Raw genomic sequence first — 18,309 nt, forward strand, 5'->3', positions numbered from 1 at the left:
GGAGTGAACAAAAAGGCCGAAACCTCTGCCTTCTTTGAGCTCACAATTTCATGGATGAAAAACCATAGTATCTCTATAATATCTCATCAAATGACCTAATAATACAAAATGACCCAAGAATGATAGGAAAAAAGCTAATGGTCCAAAAGCCCAATATGCCATCTATAAAAAAAGATGGATACTGCAAATTCAATGAATGTAAATATAGCTGAAGTCCGCAAGATGAGGACGTCCGTGATGGCTGATCTACTGATTTACACATGGCTTAAGTGAAACATACAGCATGAAGTCAGACCATCAATAGAAAGTGGCAGGTAGCTGAGTGTTTGGAAAGCACCTGTGTTCCCAGCTACTCAAGAGGCTGAGGCAAGAGAAACACCTAAGCCCAAGAGCTGGAGGTTGATGTGAGCTGTGATGCTACGGCACTCTACCAAGGGTGAAAAAGTGAAAGTCTGCTTGTACGAAAGAAAGAAAGAAAGAAAGAAAGAAAGAAAGAGAGAGAGAGAGAGAGAGAGAGAGAGAGAGAGAGAGAGAGAGAGAGAGAGAGAGAAAGAAAGAAAGAAAGAAAGAAAGAAAGAAAGAAAGAAAGAAAGAAAGAAAGAAAGAAAGAAAGAAAGAAAGAAAGAAAGAAAGAAAGAAAGAAAGAGGCAGGAGTTGGATGTGCATGTGTGTGGGGATGTGTATAATGAAGTCGATTCAAGTAGTAGGAAACTGCCTCAAAGAAATCAAACTAAGAATACCCAGTGGATTGTTCAACTAAAATTGGTCTTTAGTGATACCAAGCTACCCTGATATTGTATAATTTCTTCTAGTGGTGCTTAGACTTTAACCAGACATAGCATGTTTCCAGAAAATAATTAGGAAAGCAAGTCAAGAAAATACAGGTTATCTGGAAGACATAGAGTCTCATGATAATATTAGAACTCAAGCTGGCTAAGGAGGGAAGGAAAGATGGGAGAGGCTCACTCAGTAATTCAAGGGGCCACCTGGACCTTGTGATTTATGAAAGAAGAGACTGGTTGAAGAGGACAGATGTCTTTCTACATCTTCCCCAAGACATCTACATTTGTACTTCACACAAGTGAGAAATAAATAACTGCTCTGTCAGATAAAATAAATATGAGGGAACTAATGGGTGTAGAAAATGGTAGAGCTGAGTAGGTTGAAAAGGAGGCAGACGGAATCCAGTCTTTCCATAAGGAATAAGTCAGGGAATGACATCTGAGTGAAGAGAAGAGAGGGCACTTACAATGCTCTTTGTCCAATAAAATGTTAAAAACGTGGGGGGGGGCAGGGAATTAGATTCACTGTTGCTAATTATTAGATTCAATAATTGCTGTTGCAATTATTTCAGAAACTATAAATAATGTAGCACAATAATAAAATCATAAATTAAACAATTTAAATGTGCTAGAGGAGATAGTGTTTAAAAGGCCTCTGGTGTATATTCCCACTTAAAGCAAGAAAAGCCTTTACAATGACTTCTGATATAATCTGTTTTCTCTAAATGTGGATAGCACATAGCTTTTTATTAAAGTAGGGTTATTCTATGATAAGGTTAACTCACTATGAGAAATGTTTTTGTTAATGCTACATACTTTGGATATTAGAGAGATAAAGAACTTCCGAATTTCACCTGAAGCCCAGTTGATGATTATAATCTGTCACATGGCAGGAAGTGCTTCATGCCTTGTGTTTAAACTTCATATTCCTTGAACCTGAGTTTGCTCATTTGTAAAATGCAATGTCACTGTTCACTGGATAGCCTAGTTACTTCAAACCGACAAAGGACTGAAGAAATTCAGCATCGATATTCTACCCTCCCACTCATATTTTTCTGTTACTACTTTCTTCTGTATCTGATAGAATCTTACTTCTGACTGAAGTTTTATGTCTCATATATAGACTAGGATAAATTAGGATGTCGGTATGTTGAATATCACTTTTAGCATTCTCAACTTTGGATGATGTACATTGGCAATCCCTACTAGATTATTAGGCTTAGAAGAGACTTCTGTGGAAGACTCATCTTAGCCTCCACGTAATTATCAGTACCAGGGGCCAGGTTGGGCATCACAATCTTCTAGTACCCATCACTGACAGCCTCCTGTGAGAACGTGACCACTCGGGGGAACACACGGTAGGTGTGTATCACGGTACAAGTAGGCACAGAAGCACTGCAGAATTTACTTAGTGCCTTGGACTCTGCAGTAGGCATGAGGGAAAGGGAACAGAACGGTGAAGAAAGAAGGGAAAGATCATATTGCCATGAACTCCTCGTTATAAGCCAGGCATGCCTATTGCAGATGTGTAAAACTGTCCTGTCCTAAAACATCAGCTTTGCTTTAAAAACTATAGTATATTTGAAAGAAAAATGTACCTGATGTGATCTAACGAGATGTCTGAGTCGTTGCCTTTGTACTAAGTACGTGTTGTGAAATGACCTGCTTGATTTAGGCTTGAACTGGCTTGATTTAGGCTTTCCTCTTACTGCTTCCTGAAAGAGGACTCTACGAAAGAAGAGGAGCAACTCACCTCGGTGTTGCTGGGCTGCAGCCCGACATTTTGGCTTGAGGCTGAAACGGCACTGTATTTCTGGAGGTAGATCTTCCATAAGGGAGAGCTCTTGGAAGGTCAAAGTGCTGGTCGTGCCCTTTGGTCCTGTTCTCATGAGTTCACTGTCTCGAAGGTGACTCATCAGTATCCCGTATGGGTATTCGTGTCCTACACAGAAAAATCTAAATGTACATTTCAGACTGACTGGTGCTGTCACCAGGTGTGCTACAAACAGAACATACTGCCCTTACTCCTGGAACTTTTGTTTGAAAGAACCCTTTTGTTGACTAAATGATCATTTGCGTGCTTGCAGTTAGAGATGCCTGCATAAGGCTGGTGGTCCTTCCATAGTAGTCTGAAGAGCAATTAGGGAGGAATTAGTTCGTACCTTAAGGCTACCTTGTTTGGAATAAATATGGAGATTATTTTGGAAGTTGCATAATGTTGAGCCTTCCTGTGTTTGGATCTGAAAACATTGAAAGGTATTCTTGTTTTTTCTTTGACATTAACCAGACATTTACTCTACCTCTCACACTAGTATAATAAGGGTCCAAAAAGGAACCATTAGCGGCTAACGTTACATAAACAAAAGGAACAAGGAACATTACACTATGTCAAGCATCACTATCTTTACTATTATCTACCATATAATGTCTGTCTGTGAAAGACTTTTAATGACTCTTTATTGGTTGCATAATTAGTCACTCAAGAGTAATGGAACTGGCTTGATTTAGGCTTTCCTCTTACTGCTTCCCTTTGAGGTTGCTTTTCCCAGGTAATGATCAGAATAAAGTGATTAGGGCATTAGAAACACAATAAACAGATACAAAAACAAATTTACATACTAGACAAACTAAATCCTAGTCACCTGACTACAATGAGATTGTGGTTGTCACACTTTAAGTGATTGCATTGTCTTAGTGTCATCCTCAAATACCATTGTGCTTTGACATTTTAAACTGCAGAGATTAAGTTCCCTTCTATTCCTCTCTTATTAATGAATGTAATTCCCTGAACACTAACTCTTCCTTTCCACCTGGCATAGGCACAAAATGCAATGTTCCTTTCCTATCAATTACTACAGCAACATTCAGCAAATGGAGCACAAGGAGTTTTCCATAACAGCAATAAAACAAACCCATTTATCAAAATAGGAAGCTGGTAATCTACAAGAGATGTGTGCAAGTCACATTACAATTAAAATGTCAAATAAAAACTTTTGCAAACCCTTACCAACAAGGGGATATCCTTCCTTTTTCTTTCCAGAATTTACCCACAACTGGTAATCTGTGTCTGAGCCCTTGGAGATAAAAGAATTCAAAGTTATAATAAATCTTTCAAATGTGGGGACTAAATGAGGACGTAGTTTTGACATTGTATGCTTTGCAAAAGGAAAATTATGGATACTATAAATTCTTATCACGTTGAAGAGGATGGAGATGGATTCTGAAGATGTGAATGCTGATTCCTAGAACTAGTGTCTCTTTCCCAGCCCCCAGTAGAGGACTCAGGAATCCTGCTTTTCTCCATCCAGTGATGGCTCAGGATCCATGAGCTGCAGTGCAGTCAGGCCCTCATTGTATAGGCAGGCCATAAAATGTCAAATTGGAAGTCGGCTCACTAACAAAAAGAGAACAAACTTCCTGTTTCTAAAAGATGAATTTCCTCTTGAAAGACTGGACTTCTTTAATCTTGAAACTTCTCAGAGAATACTGGACATCCAGTACAGCCCTGAAAAGACAACCTTGTTATCCAGAAAGACACAAATGCTGCTGTGTCTGTGATGACAAAATAAAAAGGCAAATGCTGATTATTAGCTCAGCTACTTCTGAGCAAAAGAATTACCAACAGGCTTTGAGAAGATAGGTAGCTGGCACAGTTTCCACTGGCTTGAGTTTGGTTAAGTCCAGCACTGAGGACAGAAAAGAACAAGAATTCTACCTAGAAAATAACCCTAGTAGTCACGGAAAACAATACAATCGTTCACTGTTACAGTTAGGACCCAACAGCACTATGAACTCCACTTGAAAAAACATTATACTAATTCATCAGATTTTGCTGAATCCTCTAGGAAGGATAAAATAAAAATGGTTCCAATAAAGCTAGAACAGAGAAATCTGTTGGCAATATTTCATATCCTAGCCTTGAAATTCAGATTAAAAATCATGGCCTACCTTTATAATGGAGAATTCTAGCTATGATGAATATCTTACAACCACTCCCTTTTGCAACCACAAAATATTCAGTTTGTGACATTGTCCCTGCCATGTCTCCTAGCTAAAATTTTTAATGTATATATGAAGAGTGTAACTGGGTTATAGCTTTCATATGAAAGCCATAAATTCATTTCATAGTAGGGATGAGTACATTGGTTACTTTTTTTCCATTCTTGAGATACTTTCCTAAGAAGAATATGAAAATATGTCAAATGGTCTATAAAACCAGTGTATGGTGCCCCATGGTCGCATTAATGTACACAACTATGACTTAATAATAATAAAAAAAAACTTTAAATAAGAAATAAAATAAATAAATTTGAAGAGTAATCTAACACAATCTATTGTTTCCTGTGGCACCTGAAGACAAACTAAAAATCCCCTTCAATAGCTATCACCAAATATCCTCATTTCTTATTAAAAGTAATAGACATTTTTCCTGAAAAGCTTGACCATTTTATTCAAAGGTTAAGAGCCGGATAAGAAAATAAATCATGTCATTCATCTTCCTTTCTACTCCTGAAACTATCTCCTCCCTTAAATATAGGTGTACAGAGTAAAAATCAATGCAGAGGTGCCTGCTTTACTCAGTTCATATACATTTAACTATATTGCAAATCTCATGTAAGAAAGAAAGCAGATTTCTTATCCAAAATTTTGGTTGTCCTATGGTTTAGTCTTTCTTTTTTCAGTGTGATAATGAGGGTAATAAATAATTTGGTTACAATGTTTGCATTGCTTTGGTAAAGTCCCTGATGTAGTTGTGCCTTCCTATAGCACCACAAACAAGCAAATCAACATACATATAATGATATCATGGTGTATCTTAGGTGTGCATTATGTCATATAATAGCATTAGTGTGCTCTAATATCAGAGAGCCTCATTTGAGGAATGGCATTTTTACAGTGCTTCCTTTAGTTTCTTTTTTTTTTTTAATTCATTCCCTTTAACAAAAGGTACTCTTTCATTGTATGCTCTTTATATAATGGATAGAGACACAATGAGAAAACCTTCCAGTTCTCTTTCCTCTACCTCATCTTTGAATACTCTCATCTTCTCTACTACTACAATTTCAAAACACTCACCTGTGTCACAGAAAATGAAAAGGGACAAAAACTAAAGGCAAAACAGAAAGGAGTATGGTGCACACACTACAGCTCTTTGAATCTAGTGTCTAACACAAAATTTGTCTTTTTCTTTCCTGATTTATTAGAAGTACTAGCCAGTTCATTCTCAGGATGTGTGGTCACCTAATGTTACTTTATGTAAAATGGTACACTGAGAAAATCCTTGAGAATTGGCCTTTCTGAGTCTGATTGAACCTTGGAGAAATAACAGGATAGTTGCATGGAGGAGCAGTAGAAATATAGTGTCATGTAGGAAGGAGAAAAAGGAGTTCAAACTCTGTCAACACGGATCTTACATAAAAATATTATATTGTACAATTCTCATATTACAATCAAGGTACATATTATTTTTGAAAATTATAGTCCAATCTCATTCTGACCACAGTTTACACAAATCCAAAATAAGACTGGAAGAATGCCACCATGTATTAAGCTAATATTAAAGCTTATTCATTTTAATTTCTACATTTTAGGAGACAAAGTAATGGTATCTTTAATAATCAGGTGTCTGCTGATGAAAGGGATAAGATTATTATGAACTTAAAATATCAGTGTGTTTCTAATTAAGATCATCCAGCAGAGTAACTTACGGTTACTCTTAGAATTGACAAAACCATCTGCACAACTTCGTTGGCGGTGTGTGAGTTCTTTACTCTTATGGTTTTATACTGTAGGAAAAAAGAAATGAGAAATATGGCTCTGAATAAAGATTTTAAATCAACTGAAGAAGTAGTCTTGATTTTTTATGAAAAGAGTCAATCACAAGCTTCAGTAGAACAAAATTGATAATAATTTACATGTATTCCCTTATAAATTGTACCTTTTAATATAATATTTCTCTGAAATTAAAAGTTGTGTGGCCCAAAAGTATTAAAGCTTAAGCAAGTATAGGTTACCAAATGTATTTTTGGCTCAGTACAGGGATGCAGCTCCCAAAGTAAAATCAACAAACAAGGAAAAATCCACACTGCCTCATTGTATATTTGTTTTCTCATAATGTAATTGGGAAGGTACAGAGAAAGATGAACCTTTATTCTTTTCCTGAGTACTGGTTTTACAGTCCAGGCTTTTATTTCCTTGCAAGGCTTAAAGACAGTTTAGGCAAAACATGAATATTAACTGTTCACAAAAATATATTTATATTTTTATTGAGAATTTTCTATGTGTCAATCACTGTGGCTACTTTCAATAGCCAATCCCTCTCATAGAAAGAATTGAAAATATATCTCAGTTCTATTAACAACTCTACCATAGAGTCTATGATCTGTCTGTCATAGGTATATGCTAAACAATAGCAAGAAACACTTATTTAAAAAGGAGATTTAAAAAAAAAATCAGCAAAATTCAAGCATATCATTGGACCTTGCAAAATTCAAAAAAGGCAACAGTCAAATCGAGAAAAATGATATGTTATAAAGGAAAGAAATATTTTTCCATTTACATAAGTTTTACAACAAATCAGTTATTTGGGCTATGTTCATGATAGAGAGGGCCTTAAAGGTACAAATAAGTATCATAAATGAGAATATAATGATATTTTAAAGATATGATAATAAAGCTAAGGAAAATCTACAAATAATGTATCACTTATTTCTCCATTAACAGTAATTCTTTTCCATAAGCCAATTACTTGACATGACAAATTGGTTCTAAAGTTGTTTGTTAAGAAATTTTTATTTATATAAAGGATTTGAAATGTATCTACTTCAAATCAGAATCTTGGTATCATCAAGGATTATGCCAAATTGAATGAGAGAACAACAGGGAAGATTTGATTACACCTATAGTGCATGTTACAAGGCTACATGTGAAACTTAGTAAATGTAGAATATAAATGTCTTAACACAAGAAAATGCCAGGAAGGCTATGTTAACCAGTGTGATGAAAATATGTCAAATGCTCTATAAAACCAGTGTAGGGTGCCCCATGATCACATTAATGTACACAGCTATGATTTAATAAAAAAAAAAAAAAAAAGATTTGAAGCCCCAACCCAGAGACTTTTTTGCCTGACGTGTCACAGGAATGTTAAATACTGGGCTTTGACTTAAGAATTGATTTTAATAAAGGTTTCTGCTTTTTGTTAAGTCTAAATCCAACCCATTTAAAGAAATTATCTTATGGAGTTTTTTATAAAGTGAAGCATCTATCTTCCCAATTACCTACTTAATAATAGTTTTTCTTATTACTTGGCACACATGTTCAGAATCATACTTACAGAAAGTGTACACACCCACATGCCTTTGTGGTAGACTAAAAAAGTGAATTTCACCTGACAGAGCTCTCTAGCTAATGAATAACAAAAACAAACAAACAAACAAACACAAATGGATAAGGTGCTGTTTGGTTGCACAATAGCAGTATTCACTGACAGGTTGTGCCCAGCTAAAGGAAGAAGACAGTACTTCCCCTCAAGTGCTCCTAAGTGGGGGAATCCCTCTGCAAGCAGAGCTCCGCAGAGAGACGCTTGCCATGAAATCTGCTTCAGAGAGCAATGGACAGAGTGTGTCAAATCATCCACGACACTCTAGGGGACTAGTGGTATCAACAGAGCACACGACCCACCATATCTTTCATCTTTTCCTAACTGAAGAGTGGAACATCATTCCTTTCTCAAGAACTCACATTTTAAAAAAGTGTTTCAAATAATTTATGGGGTTTTCCTTGAATATCCTCTTGTGACAATAACAAACCACCATAACAATTGAATCAAATCAGGTGGTAATAACAATATATTTATTTCCACTTTTCTACAGAAGATCTCTGTACATTAGTGCCTTAAAAATTTGAGTATTGCACTCAAGAAATGATATCTGGCAAATGGGTCTTGTTCAGAACATTTGAATAAGTTTTGCTTTTTAGCCAAAACATAACCATTCTTCACTACATAGTTTTCCACAAATGAAACCATTTTGTGTGCTAGAGCTGTGGTGAACTATGACAGGATATAGTATCATAAGATTATTCATAAAATTCCATCTAATTCATCATGGATAACATCCTGGATTTTGTAGTAAAATCAGTCATCAATTATATATTATAACTACAGTTAAACAATATTTATTTGACCCATGTTGCAAAAAATTGGGGCAGAAAAATCCTAATCCCCTAAAAATGTCACCTTTCCCACATCATTCACTTATTAACCTGAACAATTCAATCCATAACAACTCAAAACACACACTTTTCAAAACCACTTTTTACTTCAGAATTGACAACTTGGAAAAAATTCTTTATAATAATAGGAAATAATAATAAATAACAATAGGAAATAGCTCTTTGTGGAAATAACTTTACGACCATTCCCTGCAGCTGCTGTTGATGAGATCCAGGAAACAGTCATGCACAGGGACTAAGGAGACCTCTGACAGGCGGTGTTCCTTCCGAGTGTAAATGTCAAATACTGTAGCTAAGATAAGCTTCTCTTGCTTCCTGTCCTCCAGAGTTCGCTTTGCATAGATACAAAGACATAGATACACCTAGGAAATTGCATTTTTCCCTGTGCTACACACGCACAGTCCACCTGTCTGCCTGCCTGTCTCTCTTTCGTGCAATATCCCCAGTAATGTGATTTATGCAGAAACCTGGAATTAAATGTACTGCCTGATAATCACTTACATGGGCACAATTGGCAACATCTTGAGTGTAGATTTTTAAGGGAATGTTCTTTGGGTCATCTTTGACTTTTTCCAGATCAATGTTCCTAATCAAATGCAAACACTGAGTTAGATGGAATTTGCTGAGAGATTATTTTCAAAATTAATCTGCTTTGCTAATATATTCAATATCCTCATGTGCCATGGTTATAGACATATGAGAAGACTCAGCAAAATCAGATCGCTTTCTAGGTTGGAAGAAAATAAACAGAAATTGGGATGTTGGACTAAGGCGCATAAAAGAATAGGGGCCTCCATGTCTAGTGAGGTTTAAGAAGCATAAGCAGGTTAAGGCAGCTCTGGGTAACATTTTATCCTTATAGCTTCCCTGCCTTCTCTGGACAGGTCCACACCATACTGATAACAACAGAAGCATATGTAATACTTTGCAAGGGCAAAGCAAAGCAATGACATTTTGCCTCTCATGTTGCTCTCCGACAGAGTGCAAATCTTGATACCTCTTGCTTGGGGAGGAGAAGGGGAGAGGAAGGAGGGAAGAACTATGGTTCTGACATATGAGCCTAAATCTACTGTTGAAATCTGTATACACAATGGTGGGCTAAAGAATTGGCTTTTGAGGTACTCAGCAAAAACCCTCCAGATATGGGAACTTAATACACACACTGAGGAAACTGTTAGTCACAATTAGAAGACAGGAGGTGACAGGAAGGGTGAGAGGATATTCTTGACTACTTTCTGGTTGACATAAAATAACTAGACCTCAATGTTCTGAACAGTAATAGTCTTCTTCCTAGAAAGTAAGCCAAACATGTAAGGAAGAAGATATATAGGGAGTAGTAGCTCCCAAATACTCCATACAGTACCTTATTTTCAGGACAAATGAACAATTTCTACTTAAGAGAAGAGAACAATCTGGGGCACATCTCTGCAGGAAAGGTTGAATTCATTTCTTGCATCGTAAAGATTAAAACTATATATGCTGAAAAACATACCACTGAAGAAGAGAAAGCCATTTGTCTTTTTCCTGTGAAGAACTGCAATCAGAGAAAATACAGGAAGAAAATCACACAAACTACTCAGGCTAGCATATTGAAGATTGTCAATCCTGATGAAAATAGAAACAGCCTGCTGTTACTGACATAGCTGCACATGGAAGATGCAACCTCAGCATAACTGTGTTCTGGACATGCCCAAAGGGAAAATGTCCTTTTGGAGAAATTTCAAAATCAACTCTAGTTATAGTACATTCATTTTTATGGATTCTACACAGATCCTCTGTTTCACTGAGTTTCTACAAGTGGTTTTATATGAGCAAGGGTGGTAGCTCTTAGAGTGCCAAGAATACTTGATGTATAATCCAACACTTGGTTTTCCCACATCTGTAAAGCTGGATTAGTTATCTCAATTGTAGTGTGTTTGTAGCTTAAAGCATCATACGATGGAAAGTATGCCTAATATCGAGATAAAAGAGGGGAAGGCGAAATTTGGCATATGGACAAAAATATCTTGGCTTAGCAATCAATTTAAATACATACTGAAGAATTATAATTTAGCAAATGAGTTCATAGAAAACTTTCCTTCAAGTAATACAACCTGTTCAAGCTCAATTCATTTCCAATTAAATGGCTATTTATTAATAGTTTTCTCCAGCTGTATTTAATTGTTTTTTTTTTGGTTTTTGGCCAGGGCTGTTTCGAACCCTCCACCTCTGGCATATGGGACCGGCGCCCTACTCCTTGAGCCACAGGCACCACCCTAATTCTTAAACTTATAAATAAAATGAACTTTAGACCAATTTGGTCTTCTCTGAAACCTTCTCACTAATCTCTTCAGAGAAATTGGAAACCTTAGTTATTTTCTTGATCCAACAAAATCCACTTCAGAAGTATTTGTATTTTTTTCTGATTTTTGTTGCTTTGCAACATTCTGCATAAGCAATATCTCAGAACTGGCCACCCGAAAGCACATAACATCTTGTCAACCAATAGTTAATGATGCAAACTCCATCTTTCATCAATTATTACATTTTCTTTTTTAAAACGCCCACATTTTCAGAGTTCATGTCAAAGCTCGGGTTTATTCAGTGTTGAGAATATATGAGACATATTCTTTATACCCACTCACTTTATTCAAAGAAGTTAAAAAATCTTTCATTTTAAGAGACTTAGTAATTTTGTAACTTTTATTTGACAAATAACATGTATAGAGAATTCTGCACAAAGCTGAAGTGTAACACACCTTCATGACCACCATCCAGATTATGAAACAGACAATCACCATGGAAGGTCCACTGATGTTCCTATTCAGCCTGTGGTTGTCACCATTCCTCTTTCCATAGCAGGGAATAGTTTGCTTGTCTTGGTACTTTCAGTAAATATAATCACACAGTATATGCTACTTTGGCCTAGCTGCTTTGATTCCACATTACATTTGTGAAATGTATCTGGATTACTGCCTGCAGCTTTAGATCATTACTTCTCATTGCTCTATGGTGTTCACTAGTTTGACAACATAGCATACATTGCTTCAAAAAATAAATTACCAACTATGTCGGGCAAACTCTGTAATCTTCTTATTTGTGTAAACTTCTTAGGTTTTCCCTTCCTCTTGCTCTATCCTACAATCAAGGAGTTATTTTCTTTCATATTTCTTAATATCATACAATTTTACAGGATAAAAAACAAAAGTGCTCTAAAAGGAACGGTTATCTTTGAGTTTATAAAGACACTTTAGCTCTCTGTTGGTAAAAGCATTTAAGACTATGAAAAATATAATACTAATATTCAGAAGGGAAAGAAGTTTGTCTTAAAGGTAAGAAAGTAAAGACATAATGGAAGATTATCTCAAAGATGGAGGACATAAAGTTCTGTCTTGCTGAGGGCAAGCTGGGGACCATGTCACTCAAATAAGCTGTCTTTAGGGGAAAAAGGAGCCCAAGGAAATGCTTTTCAAGAGCAATTATCAGAAAAGCCATAACTCCACACCTTTTTGTAAGAAAATAATCTTAATTTTAAAATAATGGCAGATTTTAAGTGAAGTTATAAAAATAAGATGGAGAGCCCCTGCATCCTTCTCACCCACTTTAACTTTCCTCTAATGTTATCCTTTTACAATATCATGACTATTTTTTAAAGCTAAGAAACAATATTAGGACACTATTCTTCAAATAAAGTAAGTTCTTGACTTTATTCAGACATCACTGGGTTTCCATTAATGTCCTTTTTCTGGCCTAGGAGCTAATCCAGTATCCATAGTACATTTAATTATCATGTTTCCTTAGAAATTGAGAGGGAGGGGAAGGAGGTGTGGAGGATGGGCAGAGGGTGGGTGATTGGTGGGATAACACCTGCAGTGCATCTTACAAGGGTACATGTGAAACTTAGTAAATGTAGAATATAATTGTCTTAATACAATAACTAAGAAAATGCCAGGAAGGCTATGTTAACCAGTGTGATGAAAATGTGTCAAACTGTTTATAAAATCAGTGTATGGTGCCCCATGATCGCATTAATGTACACAGCTATGATTTAATATAAATAAAAAAAGGCATTTAAATGGTGACATGTATTTATACTTCTAAATAGCCCCCACTTTTCTGTAGTAGGAATGAAAAGCTTGGGTACTTTAAAACTTTGTACTTGTCATTTTTCTGCATTACTTGAATTTTTAATCATGATTTTATGTTATTTTTATGAATATAACAAATAAATTATGTGACCAGGGCCAAAAAAAAAAAAAATAAAGAAATTGATCTATGACAGTTTCTCAGTCTTTCCCTGTTTTTGCCTCTTTACTTTTATAGTTTTGAGGTATACTGGTCCACGATGTTGTAGAATGACTCTCAATTTGTGTTACTTGGATGATTTTCTCATTATTACAATAGAATTATGTTTTTCTATGGGGGGAGGGGACCATGGAGGTAAATTGCTTTTAACATGACATATCAAGAAGTACATGATATCCACATGCCATCACTGGAGATATTAACCTTGACCACTTGGTTCAAGAGACATTGTTTGAGCAATGAAGTGTATATAAAACTTGTTTCCACATTCCCCAACCCCTCCTTTCTTATAAAGCTTCATGAAAATTATTTGATTAAAAAGGTTGTGTGGTCACAACAATCACAACAAATAGATTCTCTGTACATGGAACTCCAAGGAGGTCAAGCAATAGAAAATGAGGATATCTATGGATGCCTGCCATGAAAAACAAGACATGCAAGGAAAGATAAAAACATATGTTCTTTCCAAGTAAGTTCTTAAAATCTAAACTTAACCTCTTTCATGTTTACAGGGATGGAGCTAGAAAATATTTTTTCTTAGTTCAGTATCTGAGGAATAGAAAAAAAAATATCCAACGTACTCAGTACTACTGTGAAACCAATTTATGAGGACTCACACTTGCATATGAAAAATGAACCACAACTCTAGCCTATGATGAAGGAGGAAAGGAGAGGGAGAGGGGAAGGGAAAGGGTTGTGTTGATAGAGGGAGGATTAGTTTTAGGGGAACCACACCTATGGAGCACATTGCAAGTACAAGTTGGTTCTATCAGGTGAAGAACACAAATGTCTAAACATTTTAATTGGGTAAATGAAGTGAAGGCTATGTTGATTAGTGGGAGTAAGCATTCCAATTTGTACCTATACTCCACACATTGAATCCAAAAATGCCATAAATGTGTTCATGATTTATGCACCAATGACTTAATAAAAAAAAAAAAGGAAAAAACAAAAACTCTTGTGGATGGCACTAGTGCAGAGTAGAATGCCATGATATCCCTGTCTTTACTAGAGAAGGTTAACAGCTTGAAAAACTTTAGTCCTTTGGCTTTTGGATGAAGCCTTAACAGTTTGGTGGTGCTGGGCAGAAAAGCAGAATGAAAAGCATCAGGTTCATGTATAGGACCCTGCATCTTTAAGGGAAAAACAAATCCTGAAGGTGTTCAAATTCACAGCTGTGATTTTTGCCTCCCCCCAAACTGAAAAGTACCAACTAAGAACAGTCAGGAGAAGTGGAAACAAATTCTTTAATCCTACAATCCAGGAAATAATGAATCCTGAAAAACTGAGGTTTACTCCTTAAAATCTATACTTTGCTCTCAACTCCCACATTTCCATAGAAACTAAATCAACACTTGATACAAAATTCACAACCCTGTATGTCATGACATCAATTTTGTTTGTAGGATGAAAAACTACTTCTTTAGTGAAATTTGGAGGATAAACCAGTTATGCAAACTAAATCAGAATATTTTATAAAATTAGCTTCATGCATGCCATTTCAGTGGCTTCGAAAGACTTATGAAATTCAAAGGCTCCGTATGTAAAAACAAACACCTAGCCATTAGGAAAGGGGATGTTGAAGAGGGAGTTGAAGGGTTTGACCAATCTACTCCCCTTTAATATCCCTAGAAGTTCAAGTCCCCTTTGTTGTTTTAGTATGCAGGAAGGGTGGAAAACGAAGACTTCATTCTTGGCAAGGGAGAGCACCCCCAGAAACAGAGGAATATTAAACAATAAGCTGAGTGAGTTGGAACAAAGAAAAGTCAGCTAGTTTACATTTAAGCTAGCCAATGCTAGCAAGCTTCCTGCCTTTTCTGAAATGCTAGCCTGTTAGGGATACCGCTTTTAGACACCTCGGCCGGGTCTGTGAGCACTCTGAGGAAAAATGGCCACAGAAGAGACTATGACAGAGACCTAGAAAGATACATTAACTGGGTCATTTCCTGCATAGTAAACAGGCAAAGCAGAAAGCCATTTGGGATATTTGCATTTCCTTGGGCAGAAACCAAGGGAGTAGCTCAAACCCTGAGATATGGGTGGAAGAGCTTAAATCCCTTATCCTGGAGGAAGATCCTCTGTGATGGGGATGGGAGGAAAATTCCTGCCTCTCCCTGATTCCTCAGAGGAGATTAACACCAGTGGTGTTTTACTAAACAGGGAAGTAATGGAGTTTAACACCTCCTTAGAAATCTGTGTGTGCGATCTCAAGCAGGATGCTGTCTCATTATAACGCTCAGATTTCAGATTTCTCAAGTCTACTCAAACCTTAAAAAACAAATACAATTGGGGCTGATATTCTCACTCAAAGAAAGTGCTGGCATCTTTGTTCTCTCCCTCATCTTACCCTCTGGACAAATGAATATTTATGAAGCAGAATGGATCAAACACTCTGGGCCATTGCTGGAATCCCCCAAACAGTCAATGGACCCTTGACTTCCCACCTTTAATTCTGTTCTCTGTCTCATGTCTCTTTCTTTGCCATTGTTTCTAACATTATATTTCTTCAGTCGGTTGCTGCCACTTCCACAGGTCTTAGTGGACCCTGCCCCCATGGCAGGACACTGACACAGAAGAGCCCCTTTAAAAGAGATTGGCCAAACCAAGATAAATGACTACAAGAGTCCCCAGTAGTGGTGTTACTTTTCATATAGTTTAAGCCAAAATCTCTTAGGGGAAACATGTCACACAAGTGTATTGGTTTAATTAGGTGTAAAAATCAGTTATAGATTTCATAAACAATCAGAATAAAATGTTATCTTTCTACCAATTTGGGGAATAAAATTTGCCTGAAGTTTTCCCTCTCATCACAGAAATGACCACAATAGCTCAGCAAGGTAAATATAGGACAAGCTGTGGTTCTTACTTGAAAGTGGCCACAAAGTTCTGAGTGGGCCAGCCCAAGATGAAGGACTTCACAGCTTCGGTGTTGCCTTCTCCGTCTTCAGCCAAACAGCTGGTTGTCCACATATCTGATAATTTAATTGTGTTTTTTGTCTTGAAGTTCTTGATGCACCTAGAAAGATGAAAACAAAAGGACCTCTGGCTATTTTGTTTCTTAAATTTTATGGGAGATTTTGTACTTGTGATAATTGTCTCATACTCTCCTATGATCTTCAGGGCCCAGCACAGTCAACTGTAATGTGGTTATCTCCCTTTCCCCAAAAAAGCCTTTAATACATTTGGTGAAAAATTTACTCCTCATGCATGTACGTACAGAGAAATGGACATAAAATAGCCATATCATTTTTCTATTCATTGAGCATTGCATTTGGAGCAAATGTGTTAACTTTAAATTTACTACTTTTACAAAAAATTTACTCATTTATTATCTATGACTTATTTCCAAGAAGACTTCAAGGATGGTCACAAAACTGTACATGTTTTATTAAAATGTTTATCAAATTTTCATGTCAAAAGAGAGCCACAGAAAAAACCTGAGATTGGAAGAATTTATAATATGTTTTCACCTGAGAGGTTATAAGATTTTCTAGTCTGTAGCAGCATAGAATATTTTACATTTTCAACCTTAAGATTTTGGTGAAACTTTCTCCCCTTATACTCTTGCTTAAATTGAAAAATATAGGCTAAAAAGGAATAGAAAAAAAAGCAGGTTTGACAGAATCAATATTAATCTCTCAAGATGTAGAAGGTGATCTATTTTTAATACAGAAATGAAATTGCTTTCAGAAAATTCCCACCTAATCCTCCTTAGACCCACATGGTAGAAACCATCATATCCCTTCATTTCATAGACATATTTTCTGCTCAGAAAGACTGGAAAATTGAACAGAAGACACTGAGTAGGATGAAGTGAATACACAGGAAGACTTGGGTCCCTTTCAGAACCTTTGTGGCAAAACTAGAGTAAAATCTAAGAGACGTCATATATGCAAGTATCCCTGAAACTCTGATTCATGAGATATTTATGGCTCAAACTCTTAAACAGAATTTACAAAGATCACAAAGATACTACAGGAAGTATAGAATCCTGCATATGGATAATCTAGTTTGAACTGCTTCCCCTAGAGTGCACTGAATTTACCTGCACTCAGGTTGTGGTATGATAGCTTCTTCCTGTTGAATTGAAGTATTCTCCACCCTACTGCTATGAATCAGTAGATTTTTATAAAATAAAAAAAGACTGAATTACAGACTGAATCTTATTTCTTGATGCCTGTTATTTAGGTCATATAAAACTGTAATTACAAGTCTTTTAGAATGAAAAGACTCTTCCATGTGTGGTTTCACACATTTTGTTTCTATGTGGTCTATTTATAGCTATCTTGTGGAAACATCCACATATACTGTCCTGGGGAAAAAATGATAGCGTTTTCTATTCCCTAGATCAATAATATTCAACCACAGGTGCCAAAAACATGGAATTGTCTAAAAGTATGATCAATGACTTCCATCCTCATATACTAAAAATAATGGCTAGGCTTGGCATCTGTCGCAACGTGATTATTGCACCGGCCACGTACACCCAAGGCTGGTGAGTTCAAACGGGGCCTAGGCCAACTAAATAACAATGGCCAACAAAAAATAGCTGGGCATTGTGGTGGGTGCCAGCTACTTGGGAAAAAGAGGCAAGAGAATCAGGTAAGCCCAAGAGTTTGCGGGTGCTGTGAGCTGTGATGCCAAAGCATTCTACGGTGACAGTGTGAGACTCTGTCTCAAAAAATAATAACAATAATAGTGGCTAATATTCTTGAGAATTTAGCAGGTGACAGTCATTGTTGTAAGTACTTTACCCAAGTTATTTCATACTCAAACATTTTACAGAAAAGGAAATGGAGTCATGAACAGATTGACTTGCCTAAAGGCAAACAGCTCACAAGGCAGACCAAGAACCTGATCTTGAGCAGAGGTAGCTCCTGAACTTACTTAGGCTCTTAAGGAGCATAAAAAGCCTTGAATATTTCCAATTCTCTAAACCACCTGCATGAAAGGAAGTTTTGTTCATCTGTTCTCCTTGACCTACTTTTTGTTGTTGTTAAGCTCTCCT

General features: G+C 36.5%; 1 protein-coding gene across 1 annotated transcript in view; it reads right to left on the reverse strand.

Annotated features, from left to right (window-relative positions):
* LOC128579546 (rho GTPase-activating protein 20-like) overlaps window positions 1–18,309 on the reverse strand; it is a 51,107-nt gene that overhangs the window by 22,883 nt on the left and 9,915 nt on the right. The window contains exons 4-9 of the mRNA XM_053581577.1: window positions 16,168–16,317; window positions 10,510–10,551; window positions 9,519–9,603; window positions 6,491–6,568; window positions 3,790–3,856; window positions 2,536–2,724 (exon numbers count right to left, since the gene is read on the reverse strand). Of these exons, the coding sequence (XP_053437552.1) occupies window positions 2,536–2,724; window positions 3,790–3,856; window positions 6,491–6,568; window positions 9,519–9,603; window positions 10,510–10,551; window positions 16,168–16,317 (611 nt within the window). The remainder of the gene's footprint in view (window positions 1–2,535; window positions 2,725–3,789; window positions 3,857–6,490; window positions 6,569–9,518; window positions 9,604–10,509; window positions 10,552–16,167; window positions 16,318–18,309) is intronic.

The sequence above is a fragment of the Nycticebus coucang genome, unplaced genomic scaffold (assembly GCF_027406575.1).
Source record: "Nycticebus coucang isolate mNycCou1 unplaced genomic scaffold, mNycCou1.pri scaffold_75, whole genome shotgun sequence".
Taxonomy (NCBI): domain Eukaryota; kingdom Metazoa; phylum Chordata; class Mammalia; order Primates; family Lorisidae; genus Nycticebus; species Nycticebus coucang.